At 41.9% G+C, this 15,601-nt stretch overlaps 1 protein-coding gene across 1 annotated transcript in view; it reads left to right on the top strand.

The window, feature by feature from the left end:
• The window catches only part of wnk1b (WNK lysine deficient protein kinase 1b), a 94,468-nt gene that overhangs the window by 74,100 nt on the left and 4,767 nt on the right, over positions 1–15,601 (top strand). The window contains exons 16-35 of the mRNA XM_028571300.1: positions 662–720; positions 918–1,068; positions 1,280–1,396; positions 1,668–1,778; positions 1,977–2,028; positions 2,430–2,570; positions 3,508–4,459; positions 4,793–5,112; positions 5,208–5,278; positions 5,614–5,670; positions 6,763–6,846; positions 6,968–7,004; positions 7,097–7,179; positions 7,399–7,683; positions 7,815–8,086; positions 8,415–8,490; positions 8,604–8,733; positions 8,936–8,976; positions 9,660–9,990; positions 15,258–15,430. Of these exons, the coding sequence (XP_028427101.1) occupies positions 662–720; positions 918–1,068; positions 1,280–1,396; positions 1,668–1,778; positions 1,977–2,028; positions 2,430–2,570; positions 3,508–4,459; positions 4,793–5,112; positions 5,208–5,278; positions 5,614–5,670; positions 6,763–6,846; positions 6,968–7,004; positions 7,097–7,179; positions 7,399–7,683; positions 7,815–8,086; positions 8,415–8,490; positions 8,604–8,733; positions 8,936–8,976; positions 9,660–9,990; positions 15,258–15,430 (3,543 nt within the window). The remainder of the gene's footprint in view (positions 1–661; positions 721–917; positions 1,069–1,279; positions 1,397–1,667; positions 1,779–1,976; positions 2,029–2,429; positions 2,571–3,507; positions 4,460–4,792; positions 5,113–5,207; positions 5,279–5,613; positions 5,671–6,762; positions 6,847–6,967; positions 7,005–7,096; positions 7,180–7,398; positions 7,684–7,814; positions 8,087–8,414; positions 8,491–8,603; positions 8,734–8,935; positions 8,977–9,659; positions 9,991–15,257; positions 15,431–15,601) is intronic.

Here is a 15,601-nt window from a genome sequence, read left to right as displayed (position 1 = left end):
GCTGATGATATGCTGGTTTGCAGTTTATTTACATAGAATAACCAGTTTGGTGGGGCTTGGTTTGAGCATAGCAACACCCACAATCAATAATTGTTGGAAAGGATTCCTGGGTTGTTGGTGAAATGTCACAGAGCCATCTGTAAAAAATGCAAGAGACTGATTTGATGGTTATATTTGATGTCTAATAGAATGGATGAATTACTGTCCGCAGATTTCTTTTCGGTCCAAATGCAAGAGTTGAACTCTGTTCTAACTCTTACCATTTGTTTCTAATTTCTAGACCTTAATTATGAGACAGGGTTGCATGTGTTATTGGAAATACTGTATGCACCTAATGAATACAATCCATTTTGTTTTCTCTTTTGTGGCAGTACTTGCTTTGTTCTTTTTGTTCAATGCTCTAGTTTTAGCTGTTCTGTCTCATGACTGCTCTATATAGTTTAATAAGAATGAGTCCTTGTTACTCTCAAATCATGATAACACTTATTGCAATCTAGTTAGTTTTCTCTCTTACTGTTGTCACACTTTGCTTATATTTCATGCTTTCCTGCTGTTTTCTCTCCCTCCAAAATGTCTCTTGTGTTGATGGCGATAATATTGAGTTGTGTGTGTGTATGTGCATTTTCATTTGCCTGTGTGTGTGTTTCCTTCTGCCTCTCAGTCTTCAGAGCTGTCCCAGTCCCAACTTCAGCCACCTCAAGTTCTCTCATCTATAGAGAGGTAATAAATTCATGCATAAGCGCACACACACACACACACACACACACACACACACACACACACACACACACACACACACACTGTCTGAACTGCTAAATCTTTTGTTATGTTATTTTGTTATGCTGTCTCTCACTCAGTTCCTATTTACCGCTTTTTCTTTAATTACATTTGGCCTCTATTTGTCCTCTGTGCCTCAGTGGCCACTCTGAGACTTCAGGTCTGAGTGACGGCAACGAGGGAGGAGGAGGTCGCCATGAAGGGCGCTCCACCAAGCGACATCAGAGACGCTCTGTGCGTAGTCGATCACGCCATGAGAAGATCTCCAAGGCGAAACTCAATGTCCTCAATGTAATAGCACATCTCATAAATTTCAACTCCTAATAAAACACTAAATCCTCTTTTGTACTGAACCACTCTTGGTATTTTTGGGTTCTTACTGAGTTGCAATAAAAGTAATGAGAAACATCTAATTAAGATACTCATCTGTTTACATCCTTCTTTCTAATTATATTTTTCTTTCTATGTGTATTTGTTTATTTTTTGTATTTTGTGTATGTAGATCTCCAACCGAGGAGATAGGGTAGCAGAATGTCAACTGGAGACCCACAACAGGAAGATGGTGACTTTCAGGTTTGACCTGGATGGAGACAACCCTGAAGAGATAGCCCAGATCATGGTACACACACTGTCACCTTTTACATTTTCTCCACTGGAATATGCTTCACATGCCAGTGTGTGTGCTATCTGCTCTTTGTCACCAAAAACCATGCAAGTACACATAATTACTGTGTACTTGTGCTTTCATTGAAAGAGTCATCAACAGGTTCCCACAGGAGGAAAACATATACCTCATTGGCAATGTGCTTGCATAGAAGTTATAAATCAGGCTTTGTTGTTTTCATACAAACACATATAAACACATCTTAATCTGACTTTTTATACTCCAGGTCCAGAGCGAGTTCATCCTAGAGAGTGAGAGGGAATCATTCATTGAGCAGGTCAGAGAGGTGATAGAGAACGCAGATGAGAAGGGTCTGGAGAGAGACCCAAACAGCCAGGTAAATGCAACACTAATTTCCTTCTCTTTTTTTGTGTGCTTTTTTATTTTTAATTTTTTTTTTAGGGGTTGCTAGTGTTGGTTTTTGATAGACAAAATGTTAAAATAGCTGCTCATATACACTGTACAGTGTAGCACCTTTATTTCTTTTACACCATTTATCTTTCCGTGTTTGTCATGTTGTGTTGTTGATCTACAGATGGCAGGTGATATGGCGCAGCAGATTCCTGTTATATCTGTCCCCATGCCAGGTAAAAATAACATAAAAAGTCTTAAAATAACAACCGGTACCAGTTTGAGTGCCAGTGGAGCAACAGGGTGGCACAGGCAACTGCAAGAGCTTACTTTAAGCATCTGTGTCAGCAAGCATTCACACTGCAGAAGTGTCCTTGAGCACAGCACTGACTTCCCACCAAATCTCTTGTTTCAAGATATCTGAATGAAATTGGGTTCCGTAGGTACCCACAAGTCTCCCCTTTACAGACATGCCCCCTTTATGCTAATACCATACAGTTTGGGCAGTTTGGGATAAAGCTTGTATTTTGTATCCACAAAGCCTCCTGTTGCTTTTTTGCAGAATGGCAGTTTGCAGATTATTTTATCAGGAATTAACAAATAACAATGCTATGTATTGACATTCATCTTTTCCCAGATATCCCTCCCAGTGCAACAGCACAAGTGGTGCATTCAGCAGGTCGGAGGTTCATCGTCTGCCCTGTACCTGAAGCCAGGCTGAAGGAACAAATGTTTCCCACCTCTCCTTCTCCTGCCCGGGCACCTCCTGTTGAAACAGGTAAGCATTGTGCGTGTGCATATGGCCTTTGAAAGTCAGCAATCAGTTCACTTTTTTTTCTGATATGAAGTTGGTGTTAAGCAAATTGCAACATTTTGATGATATGTTATAATAATGACGGCCAAAAAGTAATACTAAAATAAGCACTTTTTCTTCAATTTAACTTCAAACACACATATGACCGTGTACTTTGTCACACACTCATCAGATTACGCTGTAATGCTTTTTGAGTAAATGTTCTGTCCAAATGCAATAACACTCTGGCATGTATTTAATTTGATACAATAGGATCTTCTACTAGAACATTGGAATATAAATAGCTGTATCCTTCATTTAGTTATTGTGTAGATATGAAAATATATCAAAAATACCCTTTACGTACTGTTCACACATTATAGCAATTTTTAAAAATAAAAGCTCTAAAGCAGTGGTTAAAAAACTTGTAGTTCATCTTAGTCCTTCCCAATGGCATATTTTGTTACTGGAGGGAGAGGACTGGCACAAATCAAATCAGGACCACTAGACAAAAGTAAGTGGTTAACCATCTTCTCCCTCCACACTCTGAACTTGATAAATTCCTGTCCATCTGTAACACAGTAATACCGAAACACTTCTAAATAAACCGACATTGACAGTCACTGACACAACTGTACAAGACAGCCTTCTTTGTAACTTAAATATAGCCTTTAAAAGAGTTTTCACCAATTTAGTATTGCACTCCTAAAACATTGTTGGAGTGGATCTACCCTTTAACTACAGTACCTCCTTTGAAAGTTACACTTGGACATATGACCTGTCCTACAGTATGTAGGAAAATTACCCTCAATTTCAATCTCCAAGTCAGTGAAAACAAACAATGAAAGTACTGTTAGTTCAAAGATCTTACAGTGAACAGGATGGACTTTGGGGATTAAAACACTTGTTTCTTTTTTTTTAGTTCTCCCAGCTTCAGCTCCAGCTCCATCTCAGACTCCAGGCCAAGGTGTAGCATTGTCCCAGTCTGCTGGAGTAATCAGCTTACAACAAGCCTTTTCTGAGCTCCGACAGAACCAGAATCAGTTTGATGTCGGACCCAGCACCGCCCCAGCATCCATCCACTCCAGCCATCCTCTTCTGCAGCCTGCAGCGGCTTCTGTGCTTTCACAGGCTAGCACAGTCACTCCTACTGTAGATCCTACTGTTGGACTTGTCCCTTCTAATTTAAACCAGGCACAGGAGCAGGTCTTGGATGCCTCTCCTCCTCCCGCTTCCTCCTCCTCCCCCTCCTCTATGCCCTCTGCCAATCTCAGCCCTCCTTGTTCCTCCTCCCCGCCTCCTGCTGTGGTGAATCAGTCCATCCTTCAGTCACAGCTACTTTCACAGCCGGGGATACAGCCTGTGTCCCAACCCCAGGGACCGGTGCAGGTCCAGGGGCAAGCACAAATTGCGCCCCAGGCTTTTAGCCAGCCTCAGCCTCAAACTGTCTCTGCTGTCATTGCTACTTCAGTACTCTCCACTTTACCACCTGCTAGCATCTCCAGCATCCCCCCAACAATGCTCACCTCCCCACCTCCCGCCCAGACTCTTCCTCTTGTATCCTCCCCTCCCTCCTCTACTCTTTCAGCCAGTGAAGTCTCCTCTGATCATCCGTCAGTCTCTCCCACCTCCTCCTTTACTGCTTCTCTCTCCTCCTCTGTCATCCCGACCACTGCCATCCCAGGCCCCCAGCTTGCTCCCTCTGCTGCTGCCTTCCACTCCACCCCCCCTTCCTCCTCCTCCTCCTTCGCTGTGGGGCTCTTGCCAGTTACCACCAATGTTCCTTCAGTCCAACCAACCTTGGTCCACTCCCAGCCGCAGACGGCAGCCCTGCCTGGGCAGACACACACACACTGTGGGGAATGTGATGCAAGGTGAGAGATCTTTGCTTGATTTACTTATTAGGACTTGGTACCTGAAATGTTTCCATAGCATTTAATATAGAAAACTGTCACACAGACTGTATCTATTTAGACAGTGTTCTTGTAGTTCTTGTACAGTTACAATTTACACTTAATTTTCTGCCAAAGTTAGAACAGCTTTGATTCTGTGTTTGTGTTTTCACTGGGCTTTTCTCATTGGTTTAAAGTGGGCAGAGCTCACTTGGAAAAAGGTGATGTCATGACTTTCATGTACTAATCAGGATTTAGGGGCTTTAAGTCATTTATTGAGCTGAATTGCAAAACATTTATTGATCTTATTCTCAGGTGTGAGGCATTCAGTGAGTCCCAAGGCAAACCGGACGACATCCAAGCTCTGGAGAAGAAGCTGCGGTCTCTCTTCATGGATCTCGGTGGAGGGGTGCCATCCGCCGGGGGAGACATCTTAGCTGCTGACCCTGCCTCTGGAGTCCCCGTGGCAGGTACTTCTTCTCCACTGGGACCCTGCTCTACCTCCAGTACATTTGTCACCACACCTGGCCCCAGCCAGCCAGCCAATCCTCCTCAGCCCCCCACTAGCCTTTCACTGGGGTCACCTGCTCCAATCCAGGGCCCAGGAACACCTATCTCCAACCCTGCACCGATTGGTATGACAATGATTACGTGTTTGTGTTTCTGCATATGTTCTAGTGTCAGTTAACCTGTGTTTTAAAAGTACTGCTTACCAACTTTATGATTTCAGTTTCTACGGTCATCTCTGCATCGTCCTTTGGCCAGACTACTCCATCCAAACCCCCTTTATCCAGGGCACTGGTGAGTGATCCAGTTTAGCTGTAATACTAGTTATTTCATGCTAGTTATATATAGTTACAGCACTAGTGATTGTATAATTTATTTATTATGTGGATCAGCTAGCAGAGAAACTGCCCAGGTAATTACAGCACTACGCTTTTAAAGGTTAAGAAGTCAAAGAGAATTTAATCTTAATAATTTAATTATAGGTGTTCCAAGATGTTTCTACACCCTTTCCTTACAACTCATCTGGCATGGACATTTCTTTTAACATTCTCCACAATGAACACACTTCTTATAACCTCCTCTACAAATATTTTTTCTTCTTTTCATCACCTCTCTTTCTCTGGGATTAGGCCAGTTCTCCTCCTTCAGAACTCCTGCCATGCTTCCCTGGACCTTGTCTAATACAGGTTTTTGTTTGCTCATTTTTAGATTTCTATTTCCAATGTAATGCAATACCGTATGCATACTGAGAGCCTGTAATGCTTATGATTACAGTTCCATGTCCTATCTGTATAAATAGTGCTTTTGCTGTGCAAAGACATGTAATTCATGGTGTATAGTGCACATTGAATATGTTAATACCATGTGAAACCTAACCCTAAATGACAAAACACTGAAAGGAGAAACAACTTAGACATTACAACTCCATCATAAACCCATCTTACTTCAAAATAAGATTACATCCTTAACAACTGAAAACACATCAGAGTATATGACAGTAGAACTCAACAATGTCACATCAAATAAATACATTAAAATATAAAGAGATCCCTATACTTTTACTTAAATGAAGAATATTGATATATGATAAAACAAAGTAGGATCGCAGAGAAGCTGGTTAAGAGACAGGGTGAGAGACTCAATTGGACAGAGAGAGACAGAGATGGCAGGCAGACAGGCTGAGGATCGAGTACCTCAAGGCAGAGAAGACATTGAACTAACTCTCGTTTCCAGACTTTTTTGTTGGTTCTGTGAATGCTGCCATCTATGAATAGTCCCTCCGTGTAACCACTGACTAGTAAGACTTGTAGCTCTTTTTAGAAAAATCTGACCTGCCAAGTTACCGACATTCGTTTACGTAACTCTCATGTCCTATTTGATTAAGATAATTCTGCTGCAGTTAAAGCTCATGAGGGATTTTATTTTAATGATTTACTTTTTAATTGCAGTTAAATTGCTCAGGAGAATAGAATACCTTGTATGCCTTCTACATCACCTTACCTGTGTGTGCCTGATAATGCATTTTGCAATTTGCAAAAACTATCCTATCTGCTGTTTGTCTGCAAAAAATAATATGGTCCAGCCCTAGTAACCATACATGTGTGCTTTTAGCTGATCTGTGCTTGTATTGCTTATTAAATTCAGCGGCCGATCCTCTGTCTGCGTGTGTGTGTGTGTGTGTGTGTGTGGGTGGGTGGCAGGGTGTGTGGTGTGTGTGTGTGTGTGTGTTGTTTTTTTTCTGTCTGTGTCTAAAAGTATTTGTATTTGTCTGTTTCCAGTCCCAGCAGCCTCTGGAGGACCTGGATGCTCAGTTGAGGAGAGCACTGAGCCCAGAGACCGTTCCTGTCTGCACCCACACACAGGTAAACTCACACCTGTTTCAATATTATTCTGTTAACTCATAGTGACATTGTATATATGGTTTTAATTCAGTGACACTGCTCAGTATTAACCCACTTTCTTCTCTCTCCATGCTAACCCTAGGCCTCTCACAGTGGCATATCTTCAACGGGACAACCAAGTATGTATATTACTAAATCTATTAACTTAAATATCTGTCGCTATATCTGCATTTTATCTGTCTGTCTAATATGTGTAACATCTGTCTCTCAGTTCCCTTCTCTCTAGAGGAAGCATCTGGGTCCTCTTCTGACCCTCCTCATCCTTCAGGTGGAATTAAACTGGGAAGATTTCAGGTAAGATTTCCCTCACACTACAGCCCACACGTTACCTTTTACCATTTCCTTTTCCATGAGTCTAAGGGTGATGTTATAAATGTAGTTAAAATTAATTATAAACTTTTCATTTCAGGTAATGAATGCTTCTTTGTCAAGTTTCTCTATTTCTCTGTGTATTCAATATTGTTAGCAGCTAACTGCATTGTCCCCTTTCCCTTACTCCTCTCCTTTCTCTAGGTCTCATTGGCTACTGAGGCGCCTCCTGTTCAACACCCAGCCTGCACCGAGTCTTCCTCCACCTCCTCCTCCTCATCTTCTTCTTCCTCGTCCTCCTCCAGTCTCTCCAGCCCGGAGAATACACTGCACAAGGACTCCTCGTTTCCTCTGAGAGGGGGAGGAGGACAAGGAGGAGATGTTGTGGACGGGCTCCCCCAACGGACTCTGGTAGGGTCCCACCACCCCTCCCCCCTCACTTCACCGTGCCCCTCTCCTAAGCCCACCACTACCATTGGACGCTTCCAGGTATTTCCTGTTTTTTTTCTTGTTTTGTAATGGGTGAGGGGTTTCTTTGCCACAACCAGTCCTTCCTTCCTTTGTTTGTCCCACCTTCCATTCGTTCATTGTTATATCCAATATTTGTTCTTTTATTTCAGGTTACCATCAACCCAGAGGCCCGTGTTGGTAGATTCTCAGTCAGTCGTACCCTGGAGCAGAGCCTCGAGTCCAGGCAGACCCCTCTGCCTGCTGCTCATGCTGCTAACGGACCCAGTAATCATGGGCAGCTTTTGAGTCCAGACTCTACTCATAAAGCCTCTCTGCCCAATCTAAACACCAACTCCTTCAATAACTCCTACATCAGTAGTGACAACGACTCCGAATTTGAGGATGAAGACTTCAAACAGGAAGTCAGCCACCTTAGAGAAAAGTAAGTGATCCATTCCTTTCTTCCCAAACATCTGAGAGGAAATGTACATGGATCTTTCACCTCTCTGTTTCCTCTTCTTTATTAGGTTAAACTGCTTTCACTTGATTTTGCTCTCTTCTGTGTCTGTGCCACCAAAATAGGCTGTGCTCTGCTTCTCTTTTCTCCTCTTCCTCTTTCCTCACTCTCAAGAATGAGGTTAACCACCCACTTTCATTCATTACTTCTTCATCTTACTCCTTCCTCTTTTCTTGAAAAAGGATGTTCATTATCTCTTTCTTTCTTTTGCCTGTCAATATTTTATTCCTCATATTTTACATTCCCTCTCCAGGCACATGCGTGAGATTCAGGCCCTGCACTTCCGCCAGAAGGAGGAAATAGATTGTCTCTTTACCAGGCTGGGAAAGGTAACTCACCTTGGCTATATCAGTGCAGACACTACAGTATATACAACATCACATACTATATACGATACTATAGTATGTAGCAAGCAACTTTTCTTCCTCTGGTCTTGGTTTAGGTTCCTCCAGCTGCAGTGCTCCCTCCAGTTATAGGCTTGACTGGCAGGAGGAGACGACCTACTAAAAGCAAATCCTCCAAATCGTCCAGAACAAGCTCCACGCACAGCAGCAAGAGTCCGTTACAGCCAGGTAGGCTGTTGTTTAAATATTTATATTAAAGAGTTGGTTTACCCAAAGTTAAAAGAAAATATTTCTTACTTCTCATGGTAACTAGCCATGCAGTAGTTGGTTTTATTTGTCCAGGATTTGAGATATCTATCTCTAAGATTTCTGCCTTTCTTGCTCACAGCACTAAATATTGACATTTAAACAAATACAACATCTCATTCAGAAACAATGTCTCAGTCACTGAAGATAACCCACCTTTGCTGTGTACAGCCAGGCAAATATTATTAAATAAATTAAATATATTATGTTTGCATTGGCATTGCATGTATGTTAGTGTGTTGAAGTTAGCATTTAGCTCAAGCACTGCTGTACCTGTAGAAAGATAGCCTCACAGAGCTCCTAGCATGGCTGTAGACTGTCTTTTTTTTAATTAAATGTTTTAATGTTGTGACAACACAAATGAAATTCCATTCACCTCACCAAAACCTGGAGAAATTGAACCAAAAATGACAGCATAGCTACTGTAAATACCACCAGAGGAAGGTGAGAACATTTTTTAATGAGTATTTTTTTGTAAATCAAAAAACTGATCAACTCTGTACCTCTGAATAGCAATGTAACTCACCACCAAAACATTCACCTTAATCTTGAATCCTACACTACAGCCAGAATGGTCAAAAATGTTTACCCTAATGTTACACTGTCTCTGTGTTTATGCATCCATGTGCACATATATGTGTGTGTGTGTGTGTGTTGATCTGCTTGGTTACACGTGCATGTGGGTGTACGCTGGTGCAGGCTCAGAGCTTGAACATTTCTGACTGCTTTCCCCGTCTGTCTCTCTTTGTGTGGTTGTGTGTGTGTGGGGGTGTCTTTAAATGTCTGTGGTGACGGGTGTCTTATCTGTCTGTTATCTTTTATCGTGTGTGTGTGTGTGTGTGTGTGTGTGTGTGTGTGTGTGTGTGTGTGTGTGTGTGTGTGTGTGTGTGTGTGTGTGTGTGTGTCTCTCTCTCTCTTTGGTCTCTGCGGTGTGTCGTCCCTGCCCTGTCCTCTCCTGCCTATGCCTTGTGCTATCTCCAGGCAGCACTTTATCAGCCCAGAGCGTCCCCACCATGTACCCCGGCCAGCTGGCTCTGTTAGCCCCCGGAGGATTAGCTGATTCGGGCAGCAGTACTCTGCTCCAGCCTCTCAAACCCTCTTCCTCCAGCAACAACCTATGCTCGGCCTACACCAGCGAGGCGGCGCTCTCTGTGCCCAGCCTGTGTGCTCCCACCCCAGGTAGGCATGCAGTTGTGAATTCCAGTCTGCAGATGGCCTCATGAGCTTCCCCACAACATAAGAAATACTTTGCATGCATGCAGTTGGTTTGTCTTCTCTCCCTCACAACAAGACTCTTCCACATCTTTTCCTATCTTTCTCTATCTGTGTAAAGCAGTGTGATGGATAACTGAATGTTACATTATTCCTTTGTATTCCTTCACCCGTGTCTCTCTCCTTCCCTCTCATCTCTACCTTTTGTCCTGTCTCTCTCTATTTCCTCTTTTTTCGTCTCTTTGTTGCTCTCCTCATTTTCTCTGCCTTTATCTTCTTCACCTCTCCCTCTCTCTACCTGTCTATTTTCTATACTCTCCTTTTCTGGTTCTTCATCTCTTCTCTCCTCCTCATCCTTTCCTCCTCCCTCTCTTCAGGCTGTGTAAAGTTCAGCTGGGGTTCGGAGCGTTTGGCCTTCAAGCCTGGCGGCAGGAGGACGCGCTTTCTGAGTACGCCCTGCTTGGCTCTTTGTGTGTAACGCTTTATTTCTTTGCTCTTCTCTTTTAACCCGTCGTCCGTACTTTTGTTGTTATTGTTTCACTCCTATATCTGTCAAGTCACGGTCGTCCTGTCTTTCCATGGTTTTCCTTCTTTAAATGGAAGACCCTCTGCTTCTGATATCACCATTGTCCTGTAACCAAAAAAGTCAGCTTTTCAGCCATTGGTAGAAAACATTAATTCATCCAGAGGAGCATGCAGGCTTATACTTTTACACACTTGCGCACCTAAGAGCTTTCTTAATGCTGCAGTTGTGATCTAAGTACTTTGCTCAAAATTACTAGCCAAACTTGTCTGGCTTAAATCAGAGCTTTTAACTAGGTTTTCTTCCTTCTGGCAGTCAGCTGCATATTACTGTTAATTTAACCTTCATGACTTAAAGGAAAAACCCAGCGCTTTTACTGGGAATGTCCAATCAGTACTTATTGTATATGTAGTCCACTGAAGAAATACATTTCCCAGTGTGTGCTATATTGACTGAGAAAGCGAGTGCAATACAAGAGAAGAGAACAAGGACGTTTGTCCATCCTTCAATCAACGAAAGTAGAGCAGATTTTGCAGCTGCAGGTGGCTAGACCCCAAAGACACAGAGAACATTGGGAGGAACAGCCACCTTTTTCACACCATATCCCTCATTCAGATAGATGGAGATAAGCTTGAATATCTTTTGAACTACCTTCCAACAACATATTGTGTATGTTGGAAAATAACATGTTTAGGTACAGAAGATAAAGGGAAAATTGGATATAAGAGCTAGCTGCAGGACACAGAAAGGTAGCACAACCACAAACCTAGTCGTATTTACATCTCAGAGCTTCCCATAGTCATCTTCAATTATTTACTTTTTTAAACACTCTCTCGGTCTTTCTCTCAGTATTCTTTCTTTCTTTCTTTCTTTCTTTGCTTTGACATATAACAAGTAACTGCACATTCAATGCCAACCTTGTGCCCTTTCAGCTGCAGGGAATAACCGCATTGTCAAAAATAAAATAATGGCGTAATTAATAGAAAGGACACAGCAAAGTGTTTACTGTCTAAAGTAACACTTTTAAAAGCTGTCAACAAATTTCACTGCCATTTTCGTCATAACCTGTTAGCTTTCTAGAGGCCTTGTGGAGTGTACCAGCCCAAACACCAACAGTAACTGTGTTCTATGACATAAAACGTCTTTATACCAACCAGTGTCATTAGTGACAGGGGAACTGAGTTTTACTATACTGTGTTTTAAAGTTTATAATCCTTACGATTTTAGTCCTGGTTGATTTGGCGACACCAAGTGTTACTGGTGGTAACAGAAAGTGTGGTTTAAGTACAGTACCAGAATGCTCTTTGAGCTACTACTTTGTCAGAAAGACAACAGAAGACCAACTGGTGTATCTGTTTACAGTGCACTTAAGTTAAAAATTCAATTTTTTTTTAAAGCAGTCTGTCAAAAATGAGTGCAATATAACCATAAATGATTGCGTGAATGCAAGTTAGGTCCCTGGGAAAGTGAAACAGCAGCTGCACATGGATTTTGCCAGAAGCTTCATTGTGCAGTACCTGGCAAATAAGCTTCAAGCCCATGATAACTAGCATTACAGGCATACATACATGGCATCTCTAGTCCTACTAAGTTAGAAATAGATGATACAGTTTTGTTTGTGTGTCAGTCTGAATTTCAAATCCTGACTGCTTTCATGTCTAACCTTTGCCTCTGTGAAAACAAGCGGACTAACAGGGAAAGACAAGTGAAGACCTGATGACTTGAGCTTTCTGCCATACAGTTTTGTTTTTAATAGGATATGTATTATTTGTTTTGATTAAACTTGATTAATTGCAATGACTGATCTTTCGTTTAAGCACAGTTCTGTTTAAATACTGTGCATCAGTCTTTTCTTTATATGTATTTTTTCGTGATTAAGAAAATGTTTTTCTCAAATCATATTATAATCATAATATGCAGCATTGGTTAAATGTTTTGCGCTTGATGAAGAGATGTTTATGAATGCTTCTGAACCCTCTGCAGCTCAAACCCTTTCTCTCCCTTCCTTACTCAATTCCCTCACTCCCTTCTCTCACCACTCTCCCCCTGAACCTGCTCCCCTATCACTGCACAGCCAGGAGGGAAGAGAGACAGACCTGGGTCTTATTGATCATAACTTGTTCTTGTTCGCAAACAGGTAGCATAGGAGAAAAGTGATGGAACATTGGCATTACATTCATTTATTCATTCATTCATGTAAATTACCTTGAAAACAAGACTGAATTGCCATTTTGTTTCACAATTTAAAACGCTGACCAAATCAGAGATGTGTGCAGCGATTCAGAGGTCTGGAAACTATAATTTGATATATATATATTTGAATCCTAATTTGAACCCAGTTCTGGTACGGTCTGGTGAGCTGTAGAGAGGACTCAGAATTATATCAGAACCAGGGGTTGGTTACCCAAAAGTGCCTTCAAGCCACAGCAACACAGGCAAGACTTTGAGGCAGTGTGCAAAGACTCAGTTTGGTTTGCTGTTAAACACAAGGATTGTCTTCAAGAGCTTTGGTTGCAAAGTATTTATATTCCAGTATTAACGGCTCTGTTGCTACTGCAGTAAATGTGCTTAAAGTTGGTGTATGCACTTCCTCAGAAGGTGGCCTACATATCTTGGCTTTTCTAAAGACAAACATCTTTACTCAGATTTGTATAAAGATGGCAGCCTTGTGACTTGACATCTGTGGTCAACCTTTCTCACAGTGCAGAGTACAGAACACACAGACCTCATGTCTTTCATTTATACATTTACAATACGTAAATACATAAATACATAAAATACTTAACACTACATCACAGTGCACTGTGTGACAGGTACTGATTTCAGTGTAACATGTTATTGGGCAACTCAACCCCAAAGTGTTATTTATTGACTGCTTCAAGTTCAAATAATCATACTTGGATGTGTTGTTTGGTTGTCGGGTGTTGTGGGTGTGGGTTTAACTCTGACTCTCTCCCAATCCTTCAATCGTTGTCTTCCGGCTGCACAGGGAAGATGGTGAAAAAAGTCTGCCCCTGCAACCAGCTCTGTAGTAATTATCTCTCTTTTTGGTCTTTCCTCCCTCCATCGATCCCCTCTTGCATCCTTGCACTTGCTCTCCCACGCTTCCTCCTCCTGCTCTCTAATGTCCTTTAGATTTCAACTTTGATCCTCTGCCAGATTTGAGATCAGTTTGATTCAGTTATTTCAGCTGCTGAAACACTGTATTTTCAATTTTGACATTTTGATGACGAAGGATCAAAGAACACCCAGTTTGAGGACTGAAATGTCTGAATTGACCAGCCATCACAGTTTCAAACTGACAGTGCATGCACCTGCGAGCTCTCGCACACGCACGCACCACACACACACAAACACACACACACACACACACACACACACACACACACACACACACACACACACAAACAGCTGTTCGCCACTCTGCCCCCTCCTTTTCCTCTCCTTCCTCGTCATGGCTTGTGGTCTTGACTACATTGCCCAGAACTCCATACTGCTGCAGTCAGTCATGACTCAGCGTCTCCTCATTCTTATTTTCCTCCATTTTATTTAGCATGACATGCCGGTTTCTGTCAGAACAACTGTATGATTAGTTTTTACTGGCTAATCCCTGATCCCCCACAGATCAGTGTAATGTTAATAGTCTGGATTTAAGGTATAGTAAAGAAATGATAGTAAACATTTGTGAGGAAATTATTATGTAATGTTTATGACAATAGCAAATCCTATTGATCCTGATGTTCTCTTTCACTGAATGATATGTTAAAACTGTATATTTGTGAAAATAATACATAAACATATTATCAGGGCTGTGTCTACAATATTGAAGATCCAGATTTTATTGAAGTGGAACATTTAATTCTGAAATAGCAGAGTGTGTAGAAAAGGTATTTTATAATCACCTCTCAGCATATACTGATTTAGTTTCCTCTTGGCTTGGTAGAGAGGCACTAATGTGAAGAAGTGCAGTCTTGGAACATGCTATGATTCTGGTGCTGGTATCATACAATAGTAAATGTTAACTTGAACAGAGGTTAAATGCTTAGACAGCACAGCACTCACATTCAGACACCCTGGCCAGTTTGCAGTGTGTGCTTATTTAGTTCTGCAGTGAATTTGCTCTGATCAGTTTGATGCTCAGCGTTGGCAAAAAAGCAAACTACCAGCTGTTACAGAGCTTGAGTGCCATCTTATGGTCAAACAATAGATTAAAACACGAGATCAGTGCAACACGGGGCAACTGTGATCAACAGCAGGCCTGGTTCAGCATTGCTTCTTTTGTGTTGTCTAATAGGTGAATGCTGCTGAGCATGTCAGCTTTACAGGTTGCCCAGTGTATCACTAACCTAAAGTAATGGGACTGTTGAGAGAACGCAATATTTGATATGATATATTCTGAAACAGGCTCAATTTTTGTCATATAAAGTGCCCATGTTCTGTTTCAAAATGTTGCTCTAGTTTCATAGTTTGCCCCATCTGTCATAATTATTTCCACCATTACAACTTAACAACATAATGACCATGTCGACATGCTGACCTACCCTTAAAGCTCTATCCCGACCAGGCTCTGTCACCATGTAACTCCCTTTTCATGGTCAAGACAGGGAGTGCATTCTCATTCATTCAGATAACATCAATTATCATCTTCTAGTTGGAACAATATCTCACATCCTTTGCTCTTCTCCTCCTCTCTCTCCATCTCCCTCCACAGGGACTAATAGCACCAATGCAGTGAGCGGTTCAGGTGGTTTGGGTCAGAGCCAGGGTGGTTCTCAGTGTCTGCCCCCCAACATATCAGCCCCCCACCAGAGAAAAGGAACTTTCACCGATGACCTCCATAAACTGGTGGACAACTGGGCCAGAGATGCCATGAACCTCTCACAGGTTTACTGCTGTTTTATGATTCTTCTTAATGTAGCAGAAGTTGTTTTGACACAAATAAATGTTCCTTCAGCAATGACTCGCCAGTTCCTGTATTTAGTTTACCGGACAAGAAGGCAGACAGACAAACCACAGCTAAAACCTACTGGCATTTGTTTTTCTAAACTGCTACTA

This window comes from Perca flavescens, chromosome 23 (assembly GCF_004354835.1).
Source record: "Perca flavescens isolate YP-PL-M2 chromosome 23, PFLA_1.0, whole genome shotgun sequence".
NCBI lineage: Eukaryota > Metazoa > Chordata > Actinopteri > Perciformes > Percidae > Perca > Perca flavescens.
The sequence above is the reverse complement of the archived record's forward strand: the minus strand, read 5'-3'. Positions and strand labels throughout refer to the sequence as shown.